The sequence below is a fragment of the Cuculus canorus genome, chromosome 27 (assembly GCF_017976375.1).
Source record: "Cuculus canorus isolate bCucCan1 chromosome 27, bCucCan1.pri, whole genome shotgun sequence".
Classification (NCBI taxonomy): Eukaryota; Metazoa; Chordata; class Aves; order Cuculiformes; family Cuculidae; genus Cuculus; species Cuculus canorus.
Genome location: NC_071427.1, coordinates 6,572,759 through 6,583,897, shown reverse-complemented (window position 1 = coordinate 6,583,897; position 11,139 = coordinate 6,572,759). Strand labels below are relative to the sequence as shown.

General features: G+C 51.0%; 1 protein-coding gene across 2 annotated transcripts; it reads left to right on the top strand.

The window, feature by feature from the left end:
- Positions 1–14: 14 nt before the first annotated feature.
- SGTA (small glutamine rich tetratricopeptide repeat co-chaperone alpha) lies at positions 15–10,416 on the top strand. 2 transcript variants are annotated; one of them, XM_054049820.1, is made up of 12 exons: positions 15–102; positions 1,521–1,655; positions 2,748–2,851; positions 3,056–3,140; positions 3,754–3,853; positions 5,222–5,326; positions 5,516–5,654; positions 6,445–6,507; positions 6,918–6,955; positions 7,928–8,017; positions 8,233–8,361; positions 9,079–10,416. In XM_054049820.1, the coding sequence occupies exons 2-11, from the start codon at positions 1,556–1,558 to the stop codon at positions 8,345–8,347; spliced, it is 939 nt and encodes a 312-aa protein (XP_053905795.1). In that variant the 5' UTR covers positions 15–102; positions 1,521–1,555; the 3' UTR covers positions 8,348–8,361; positions 9,079–10,416. The 2 variants fall into 2 exon arrangements, with proteins under 2 accessions (XP_053905795.1, XP_053905793.1); XM_054049818.1 differs by having other exon boundaries at positions 8,233–8,356; positions 9,079–10,413.
- Positions 10,417–11,139: the final 723 nt, after the last annotated feature.

Genomic DNA, 11,139 nt, shown 5'->3' with positions numbered 1-11,139 from the left:
GAGCCTTTTCTTAGCGCAAGCGCACTCGGCTTCCCGGGCGGGGGCGGGGCCGGCGCGCGGCGCATGCGCAGAGTGGAAACCGCCCGGGAGGGAGAGGGGTCGGTAAGCGGGGCCGGGTCTGCGGTGTGGCCGGGCTGGAGGCCGGGGGCCGGGCCGGAGGCCGCGGGCCGGAGGCCGCGGGCCGCGTTGGGGCTGCTTTGCCCCAGGGCCGCGTTGAGGCCTGGGGCTACTCCTCCTGGGGGCTGAGGTGGGGCCTGGGGCTGCTCTCCCCCACGGTGCGATGGGGGCCGGGCCTGGGGCCTCGGGGCTTCTGGGAGGCTCTGGGGTCCTTTGGGGCCTCGAGCGGCTTTGGGGGTCTCTGGGGGCTGGGGCCGTGTTCTCTCCCGGGGCCATGGTCTTTCCCTAGGCCGGTCCAGGGGCCATGGCAGGGCTGTGGTCCAAGCCGGGGGCTGTGGCAGGGCTTTGCACCAGGCCTGGGACTGTGGTTTCTCCCTGACCCGCGCCCGGGGCTGTGATGGTGCTGTGCGCCTGACCCGAGGCCGTGAACTCCCCCTGGGCCCAGCTAGGTGCCGCCGTCTTCTCGCAGGGAGCAGTGCTGGGGCTGCCCCGGTGGGTGCTGCAGCCTGTGCTGCTGTCAGGGCTGTGGTGTGGTGGGTGATGGTGAGTTCCTGCCCCACAGGCCAAGGAGGGTCTGTGGGCTCTGGGCTGGGAGGCCACCACAGGCACACAGCACTGCGGATGTTTGTAGTTGGGATCGCTGGAGTTTCTGAGTGTCTGGGGCCAGCTGGGCTCTGCAGGACTCTCCTTCACAGAGATTGAGTTTAAACAGTTTCAGTTTCTCTGTTAAATGCTCCTGAATGGTCTTCTGTGCTGCAAAACCAGTTCAGAGAGAGGGAGTCCTTCAGCTTTGTGGCAGTGCCAGGCGAGGACCTGTGTTGTCCTGCCTGCAGCGCTGGCGCTGGGATCATTGTGAAGCCACAACCTTGGGCTGTGCTTGCGTGCATTGCTTTGCATTGTGTGTCCCGGCTCTCCTTTGCCATCAGCATCCTGGAGGGAGATGGCAGAGGGACTGGTGAAGCAGCGCCTGGGATCGGCGCTTGCAGCCCCAGCTCTATAACAGCATCCGATTGCTCCAGCCTGTAGTTTTGTGTGGGTCAGATTGTGCTGTGGAAGCAGATGCTGCGGGTCTTTAGCAGGAGTAACTCGGCGCTCCCTGTGTCTGTTCCTGCTCAGCCAGAGGCGCTGTGGTAGCCCAAGTACCTGTGCCACTTTCATTTTGTTTCCCTTGGCTGGAACCTTGTGGGGCAGGACCAGACTGTGCAGAGCACGGAGGGGTCATTGAGGCCTCGAGGGTTCCTGTAATGGGCTCATGGTTACAGCAGAGAGGTTAACGAAGGCTCTTGAGGCCATGGGTTGTGTGGAACAACTCCCTTACCCCCTGCCTTTTCACACCAGAGGAGAGCAGCAGAAAAGTTCTTATCTGCCTTCTCCATCATGTCACAAAACTTCTCTCTCTACAGACTTTTTTGGGGTTGCAAGAAGCTGAAAGGAAGCAATGGCAGACCAGAAGCGCCTTGCCTATGCCATCATCCAGTTCCTCCATGACCAGCTCCAGAATGGGGGGCTGTCTCCGGATGCTCAGGAGAGTTTGGAAGGTGGGTGGCGGTACACGTCTCCCTATTCCTGCACCTGGATTTGTCAGCCTGGTGCTTGGGATGCTTGGTTCCCTCTGTGTCTTGCTTGGCTAGGCTGTTTCTGATATCAAACTTTCCTCAAGATTTGAGATGAATTTGCCTTCCTAGGGAGGAATCCATGGCATCGGGATGCTGATAGCTTAGCTGACTGCTCGTTATCTCTTTCGAAAGCAGATTAGCCTGAGGAAGGGATGGACCTGGGGTCAGAAGCCTCCCTGACCCTGGGTTTGTGACTTAGAGGTTTTATCTTCAATGCAAGGGAGCCAGCAGGCTCATAGCGTGGTGTGAAATGAAGATGTTGTTGTTGTATGGCTCTTGTTTTATACTTGCAGGGTGCTTTTCCTATTCTGCCATCAAAATGCTTTGCCACAGGATGCCCTGGAGCTTTTATTCCGTCATTTTCTGGGGGCTTCACTGGTTGTGAGAGCGTGCAGATCTTAAAAGATCCACTTAAGGAGCTTACGCTTTGGCTTTTAGCCTGTATGTTTGTCTCATAGTAGAGAGCACAAGCATGTCTGCAGTGTGGTGAGCACCTTCCTGGGCTTGGCAGGGGTGGAGAAAGGGTGTAAGGAGTTTTTTCCTGCTGCTTTTGGCCTGTAAAATATGGCCAGAGGGTTTTGTAAAGCTGAGCTCTGTCACTGGGCTTCCCCTCTGTGCCAGGAGCAGGTGGGTTGGTGTCCATACATCTCTGAATGGCCGTTCTGGCAGTGAACTATGCCGAGTTCTCCATGCTCTGTGTCACCCTAACAATAACAAAACCCCACCTGGATTAATCTCTACCCCAGCACCTGCTCTGGAGTTGCCGGAGGGGATGGGAGTTGGGACTGACTCGGTCCAGGATCTTGAGCTCCAGAGAGAAGCTTTGCTGAGCTCTGAGATTTCAACAAAATTTGAGAGTATGGCCCAAATATCAAGTCTGGAGTGTGGAAATGTGTGAGGTGGTGAGGTTTTATCTTTTCATGGTGTGTTCAGTGAGAAACTCAGGTGCTGTGGGACAGGGCTGAGTGTTTAGACAGCCTGAGGAAAGTCGATTCCCTGTCTCTTCTTGTCCAGTGGCCATCCAGTGCCTGGAGACAGCTTTTGGGGTCTCGCTGGAAGACCAAGGCCTTGCTGTGTCCCAGACCCTCCCTGAAATATTTGAAGCTGCTGTAGGAAAGGTGAGCAAGCACCCTAAAACACATCCTGAGTTTCCATAAGCAGCCAAAGCGATGAGCTCAGCTTGTTTTCTGCTGCGATAGTGCCCCCTTGGAGACATGTGGGAGTGAAACGTGTTGGGTTTGAGGAGCCAACACTTGGGAAGGGGGAGGTGTGATGCATCTCAGTGGGAATCCTTATCACAGCCTTTTCCTTTTCCCTGTAAGGAGCCTGAACACATCAGAACGAATTCGGAGCCTGTCACCCCCTCTGAAGATGATATAGCTGAAGCAGAAAGACTCAAGACTGAAGGTAACCTCCTCTGGAGCTGGCGTCTAATGACGTTTAGATTATAATGGAGAAGGAGGCTTAATTCTCTTGGCACCTGGGGAATGCTTAGAATGGGGAATATCTGCTTGTTTCTCTGCTCTTGCTCCAGGGGCATATGTAGGTTGACAGAATTTCATGGCCATGGAGCTGAGATAGGCAGCTGAATCAGCTTTTTCTTCTGCTTCCAAAGAAGCCAGCGCAGCACTGAACAGGGCATCTTTCCTGCTGAGCCCTCCTCCGCGTGTTGCCTTCCCTCTGCCCTCTGAAGTGTGATTACTACTGAGGCACATGGAGAGCTTTCTCCGAGCCCATGCATGGCAGAGCACAGGACATGGTCCTGCTTAGGGAAACCCTCAGGAGCACCCACAGTGGGAGCAGAGCTGAGGAAGCTTTGGGATCAGGCAGCCTGGAATAGTCAAGGTGCACGTCCCCTGCTTCGCTGCTTGAGCGCGCCTCATACGTGCGAGTGCTTTGATTCACCACCAAAAGTTGTGAGCGGTTGTTTTTTTTCTCAGGTAGAACATAGATCCAGGGCTGGTGCTTTTCCATATCCCCATTTTTCACTCATTAACAAGCCTTTCCACCGTCTCTTTAGGAAATGAACAAATGAAGGCAGAAAACTTTGAAGCTGCTGTGTCTTTCTATGGGAAAGCAATTGAGTTAAATCCATCCAATGCTGTGTATTTCTGCAACAGGTACTTGTCATCTCTGTCTCTCTACCCTTGTACACCTTTGGTTTTGTTCTTACTGCTTACAAGACTCCTGAATGGTCAAAATCCCTTTTAAGGATTGTGTAGGCTGCTTGTTCTGCTGCTTGCTCCTTGGGTGTTTTTTTTTCGGGTCATAGTGAGACGCTTTCCTGTGCCTCCTGCCAGCTCTGTGCCCTGGTGTCTCTAGATAGGATGTGGGTGTGGAAACAAACTCTATTAGGCATTTGAGGAGATAGAAGGGTGCCAAGAAATATTGTTTGCTTTCCTGCAATTAAGTGGGACAGAGCTGAGATTTGAGAGGTGGCATTAATAATAAAAACAAAGGAGTGAGACCAGTTGAAGGCTCATTATTGCGCAGAATTGTGTGTGCAGGATCAGGCATGCAAGTGTATTTCTGATATTTCATTTCGAAGCAAAAGTGTTTGAGAGCTGGTGGGAAGACAGTTGTTGAATAAAACAGACCTTGAATCAGGGTTTGATTTAGTTATCTGCTTATCGTGAGTACATGCCTACAGCTTGGCTACGAGGATAACGTGTCCGCTCACATGCTAACAACAGTGTGAAGGGCAAGGAACTACAATGGTGCCTTTAGCTAAGCTTTGTTTCAGATGCTCAAGGATCAATCCCATCAGGTTTTGGACAGATGCCCTGTTGTCCTTAAGAGCTGTGAGACTGAGACTTGAATGAGCCAATTGAGTTGGTTTCTCCTCCGTGTTAGCCAGTGGTAGGACAAGGGGAAATGCCCTCAAGATGTGCCAGGAGAGATGTAGCTTGGCTGTTACAAGGAATTTCTTTACTGAAAGGGTTGTCAAGTACTGGAATAGGCTGCTGAGGGAGGTGGTTGAGTCACCATCCCTGGAGGTGTTTAAAAGATAAGTAGATGTTTTACTTGGGGACATGGTCTAGTAGCGACTTAGCAGGGCTAGATCGATGGTTGGACTTGATGATCTTAAAAATCTTTTTCACCTGAAAAAATTCTGTGATTCTATGAGTGTGTTATGGCTTCAAATCCAGCTTTTTGTCTTATGTGGAGTGAGGGAAATGGATGGAATGGTCATTGTGACCAAAATCAAGGCATAAGGGGAAGCAGAGATTGTCTGAACTAGAACGTGTGATACTTGCGTGCCTCCCTGAAGCCTGAGTCCCTCTTGGAAGGTCCATAAGGAGGAGTACGAGCAGGATGTGGAGCTGGGTGTTTGGGAAGAGCCTGCTCACTTGGACACAGCCTGGATTTGTGTCAGGTTCACACTTGGCTTTGCCTTGCGCAGCGGGAGGCAGGGGAGATGGGATGGGGTGACCTTGGTCAGCGTATCCAAGCTGATGACTGTTTCCCATACATCTCATTCCCACCAGAGCTGCTGCGTACAGTAAACTAGGGAATTATGCCGGAGCAGTGAGAGACTGTGAAAGAGCTATAGGCATTGATCCAAACTACAGCAAAGCTTACGGCAGAATGGGGTAAGTAAGAGCAGGATGGTTGTGCCAGGATATTAATCTCCAAGTTCCTGGTGGCAGTGATACCACCAGTGGTGTTCCACCCTGGAATGCCATGTGAAAATACCTGGTGTTCCACCTCTGCAGGGACGGAGGAAAACTGCGAGTGCTTGTCTAACTCTGACCTTTTCGTTTATATTTCCACTTTAATAGCTTGGCCCTCTCCAGTTTAAATAAACACACAGAAGCTGTTGTTTACTACAAAAAAGCCCTGGAGCTGGATCCAGACAATGACACGTACAAATCCAACCTTAAAATAGCCGAACAGAAAATGAAGGAGACTCCTAGCCCAGTAAGTTCTGAAACTCGTGCTTGTGATGTGTGGGTGTGGTCAGAGGGGAGGTGCTTCACTGCAAGCGCTGTCTGGCAGAGCCTTGGTGGCCGGGATTGTGTTTGGAATGATTGGAGGGAGGGTGGTTAATGAATCCTGCTGTGAACATCCCCACAGGAATCCAGGGAGGGGATGTCTCTTCACGGTCACCTTGGGCTTGTTTGAAAGAGCTGGGAAATAAGACTGATGAGAAAAGAGCTTCTTGAAAGCTTTGCCTTAAGCACCTTGCTTAATTAAAGTCACTGCTCCTAGAATCCAGCACTCTGTTTTTCCCTGTGAGCTGTTAGCAATACCAGAAGGGCTTTTCATGTGGCGCTTCTCTCTGACAAAGATTTCTTTAAGAAGCCTCGAGGCTTCCTAGCTGGAAAGCTCATGCTCCCTGCAGGAACATTAGTTTTGAAGGGGATTTCAGTTTCCTAAAGGCTTCTGCAGTGCAAAGGTGACAGAACAGAGGCGTTTAACAGTCATGATGGGTTACAGCTGGACGTGGCCGATGTGGCTCAGCTGGTGAGAGGGATCAGTAAATCTTGTAATGCTGACGTTGGCTCTTTGACTCTGTGGAGAATGGAATCCCTTGAGGCCGGCTGCAACTCGGATTTACAGAAAGGGCACGGACAGGGCCCCTTCCCTCTGTCATGATTTAACAGCCGGATTCCAATAACATCAGGAGTAAAGTATTGATGTTCATTGTAATGTGCATCGGGAAGTGAGAGGATGTAATCATCTGCCTGTGGTTTCTTTGTTCTTGTAGACCGGAGGTCCAGGAGGATTTGATTTAGCTGGCTTGCTGAACAACCCCGGCTTCATGAGTATGGTAAATTGGGGCACAGATCACAGCCAGGCTGTTTCTGGTCTGTGCATCAGTCTGTTTGGGGCAGGATGCGTGGGTACACAGCCTGGGGAGCTCCTGTGCCTCTCCAGCAGATTTGTTTTCATGGCATTTCTTGGTTTTGGTATCTCTGCAAGGAAACTGTGCCTGTATTTCATTAAGGTCAAACCAAGAGCCAGTGACACCCGCAGGTTTCTCCTTCACCCGCAGGCCTGTTCTGCATTACCAGCCTTGTCTCCTGTGTTGCACTGTGCTTCTCTTGGCTATTTTTGTCCTACTGATCTGTTTCCAAGTATTTCTGCCTTCACTTTGTTTATCGTTGAATGGCACGGCATCTGCCTATCTACCAGTCATTTCTGACTAGGGTGTCATTTTTTTCTCTTCTCTTTAAATAGGCCTCTAACCTAATGAACAATCCACAAGTACAGCAGCTGTAAGTTTGATCCCATCTTATATTTCCTCTTTCAATAGCTTGTTTGAGTCTGTGTGTGTGTTTGGCACTTGCAGTCAGTGGGAGGGAGAGGGTGCTTGGGTCAGAGTGGGGAGGGTGGCCTTGAAACCAGCCCAGCTGCCTGAGATAGTGGATATTGCAAGTGCTGTGGGCTGAGCTGGAGAGGGATCTCAGTACAAACGTTTGCAGGAAGGAGGCAGGGTAGACCGTGGCACTGGAATTGGATTTAGGAAGCTTGGGATCAGTCTGGCTCTGCTGCACAGTATTTATATGACCTGGAGATGGGATTTCACCATCTCAGAATGAAAATATCACCACTCTTTGTGTCACGGGGTTGTGAGGGTCAGTTAACAAGTTTTGCGAGCTGCTTAGATGATATAAAGTCATACAGTTAATGAGGCACATGGCTCTCCTGAGCATCCATCCAGAGCACAGGTGGGGCAGCGAGTTGGAGACCTTCTGGACCTTGGTTACCATGTGAGGTAATTTAGCTAAAGGGCCACAGAGCAGCTCCTTCCAGTTCTGCTGCCAGTAAGGTTCTGTGCCGGACACAGCCTGAGGATCCCCGAGGAATGGGCTGCGTAGACTGCGAGCGGTTTGGTGTTCAAGCTGTCCTGTCAGGAGATCTCATTTGATGCAGAGTGAACAAAGAGCTTGTGCGAGAGAGGGCAGCGTTTTAATTCAGTAACCATCATGCAGGGTGTGCACACAAAGGGGGATCTCTGGAAGCCCAAGAACTGACACCATAGTAACAATTTCTACATCTTGTGCAGTTCAAGATTATAGTTAATCTTCTGCATTTGAGTACAGAAAGTTATTGCAGAAGATTCCCTTGCAAGTAGTGTCATGGTCTGTGTGGGAAGGTGCTCTTGTGATGCTGATGCTCCCTTCCCAGTGTGAACCAGTTTCTCTGTATTTTTTTCCTGCTCTGAGCAATGATTCTCATTCCCACAGCATGTCCGGGATGATCTCTGGTGGCCACAATGCCATGGGAGCAGCAGGCACCAGCCCCTCCACGAATGATCTCGCCAGCCTCATACAAGCGTGAGTAGAGCTGTGTGTTCCCATTGCCTGCGTCAACAAACGGATTTGGGGTCTTTCCAACTACAAGTACAATCTTAATTTAACCCTGGAGGGAAGTTTAAGGGTCGGGCAAAGTTCAGCCACATGGTGATGGAGCAGAGTTTGGGCGGTTGCCTGTAGGGAATCTCCGGGCACGGTGTGGGAGCACTAACGGGGCTTTGCCTGTTCTCCCCCAGGGGCCAGCAGTTTGCTCAGCAGATGCAGCAGCAGAATCCCGAACTAATAGAGCAGCTTCGGAGCCAGATCAGGAGTCGAACTCCAAGTGCCAGTAACGAAGATCAGCAGGAATGAGCGCTCCTGGTGAGGTTGTGGCTCGTAGTGTCGCTATGTGGCGCCTGACTGAGGGGGAATTTGGGTCTTTGTGTTTGGAGGTGAGGAAGGGCCTGGACCCCAGGGTTTCTGGGAGTGGCTAAGGGCTCTGGTGCTGTTTAGTCTGGAGAAGAGGAGGCTCAGGGGAGACCTCGTCGTTCTCTGCAGCTCCTGGAAACGAGGTTGAAACCAGACACAGGGGTCTGGCTCTGCTCCCAAGTAACAAGCGACAAGAGAAAATGGTCTCAAGTTGCACCAGGGGAGATTTAGGTTGGATATCAGGAAAAATTTCTTTACTGAAAGAGCAGTGAAGCCCTGGCAGAGGCTGCCCAGGGCAGTGGGGGAGTCTCCATCCCTGGAGGCGTTCAAAACCCATGTAGACGTGGCACTTTGGGATGTGATTTAGTGGGGATGGTGGGGTTGGGCTGACAGTTGGAATGGGTGAGCTTGGAGGTCTTTTCCAACCTTAATGATTCTATGGTTCTCCTTGCCTGCAGTGTCTGTCTTGTGCCTTAATTTTGCAATTGATGCCTCCTATCCGCACGGGCTGGGTTCTCTGCATCAGCTCAGCCCCGAGGAATGGGGAATAACAGCTCTCCTCACACTCTATGTGACCGAGAATGAGTTTTCTCGCCTGCTGCTCACGGTTAAAAATTCGCTTGGATTTCCTAAAAACTGAAATTGCCAATGTCTTTGTCTTCCCGTCTCCACAGCGCACTCGGTGGGAGCGATGTCCTTTGCTTTAAAAACTGGAAGCCATGTGCGTGTTGCCATTTCTTGAGTTGGAAGTGTCCAAGAAGGGGAAAAAATTAATGGAAAAACAGAGTCCTTCCTATGACCTGCATGTTAAAGACAGATTCACGCTTTCATTCCCTGGTCTTCGTCCCTGCTCTTCCCCATCAGCCTTTCCATTAGATTTTTTTTTTTCTTCTGGAAGATCCAGCGAGCTGAACACAAACCAGCATCCACCGTCTTTCTACAGAACCTTGGAGAACGGACTACACCGTTACATTTCTATGGTCTTTGTTACATGGGGATTTTTTTAACCCGTTTTTGGAGAATGACGCACTCTGCACCACAGGACGTCCTCACTTCCCTGCCTGCTGGCCACCTCGGAGAAGTGCTCAAATCCTGCCTAGCCCCAACCCTGCCCCATTCCATTTCCCAGCCTGTTCCAAGGCGGTGGGGTTGGAACACTCTGGAGATCCCAGGATCTCCTTGCTGCCAGGAGCAGAGTTTGGTCAGATTCACTGCGGTTCTCGTTCAGCTCTGTAGCAGAGCAGCATTCCCAGCATCATTAACATGTGGGATTTGGAGTCACCCTAAAAGCCGGCATCGATGGGAGGTGGGACAACCAGGCAGGACATTCCGTCTGTGCTGGCTCCAACGGTGAGCCTTTCCCGCTGCATTTCTTGGGATTCTTTCCCAGTCCTGACAAAATTTGTCTAGTGTTTAGTAATTATGGCTATGTTGTCGGAGTGGTCAAATCTGTGAACTCGTCGGGTGGACAGTAAGGAAGGTAAAGATGTTTTTTTGGTGTTCAAAAGGGGGTTTTTTTGCTTTTTTTTTTTTTTTTAATCTTTTATGCATGTGAGTAACCAGCCTGGTTGTGCAAACGGTAGGAGTAGAGAGAATAGAACGCTGTCTGGATGGTAAGAAACTGGGTGGCTGCTGGTTTGGTGTTGGGGATTGCTGAGGAGAGGTTGTTCTTCAGCAGATCATGTGTGGTGTGAGGCAAGAAGCTCTGGCAGCCAGTGACCCACAGCTCTCTGCCCCTCCGGAGTTCCCTGCGTTGCTCCTTGAATGAATAAGGAGCTTTAGCGAAGTCCCCAGACGTCACTGATTAAGGCCAGGGACTTTGATATCAGCCTTGGAATCATGTTTAATGTTGGGAGAGGGACCTGGGTGGGAGGGGGGAAAAGGCTCTGCCAGGAGGCCAGGAGGGAGAGCAAGCAGGTGCATCTGAAGGTTAATATCCAGGAATAAAAGGTTTGTAAATGCTTCATAAAGTAATACGTGGTTCATGTAACTTGTGAAGAATAAAATATTTGGACAATTTCTTGGTTATCCCTCTTGCCCAGTGGCTGAAGCAAGACCCAGAGCCGGTGCCAGCACTGTGCAGTTGTGGGGTCAGGGCTCCATGGCCGCCCCGAAGCACAACCCGCGGGTAGGTTTTATCCACATATTCCAGGCTTTTGGTCTTTCCTACTGAAATGCTGCTCTTTTGTGTTTCTGCAGCACAGAAGTGGGAACTCTCCAGACTCCCTTCAAGTTTTCTCTGCACTGGTATGGCCCCACCTCAAGTATTTGGGAGCAGATTTATTTGGGTGCCACGAGATAAAAAAGATCTAAAGAGTGTCCAGAGGAGGCCACAAAGCTGATGAGGGGTCTAGAGGGGAAGTCTGAGGAACAGCTAAAGTCAATTGGTCTGTTTGAGACCTGAGGGAATGGCAGGAAGATGCCAGGGGAGGATTAGGGTGGTCATTAGGAAAAGGTTCTTCCGCAGAGGATGAAGAGCACTGGAACAGCTCCTGGAGAAGCAGTCCCGGTGCCAAGCCTGACCATATTCCAACAGCATTTGGCCAAGGCACTCAGCTCCACGGTGTGAATGTTGGGATGTCCTGTGCAGGGAGAGGAGCTGAACTAGATGATCCCTGGGGGTGCCTTCCAGCTGGCATTCTATGATCCCAACTCTTTTCTGTAACCTTGGGAGAGGGGGGATGCTTTGGTATGGGAGAGGAAAAGCAGGACAGGAAACCGCAGAGATTGTTCTC

Coding starts and splice junctions, on each gene's coding strand:
- SGTA (XM_054049820.1), top strand. CDS start 1,556: ATGGCAGACCAGAAGCGCCTTGCCTATGCCATCATCCAGTTCCTCCAT. Junction 1,656..2,747: donor TGCTCAGGAGAGTTTGGAAG/GTGGGTGGCGGT, acceptor CTTCTTGTCCAG/TGGCCATCCAGTGCCTGGAG. Junction 3,141..3,753: donor AGAAAGACTCAAGACTGAAG/GTAACCTCCTCT, acceptor CCGTCTCTTTAG/GAAATGAACAAATGAAGGCA.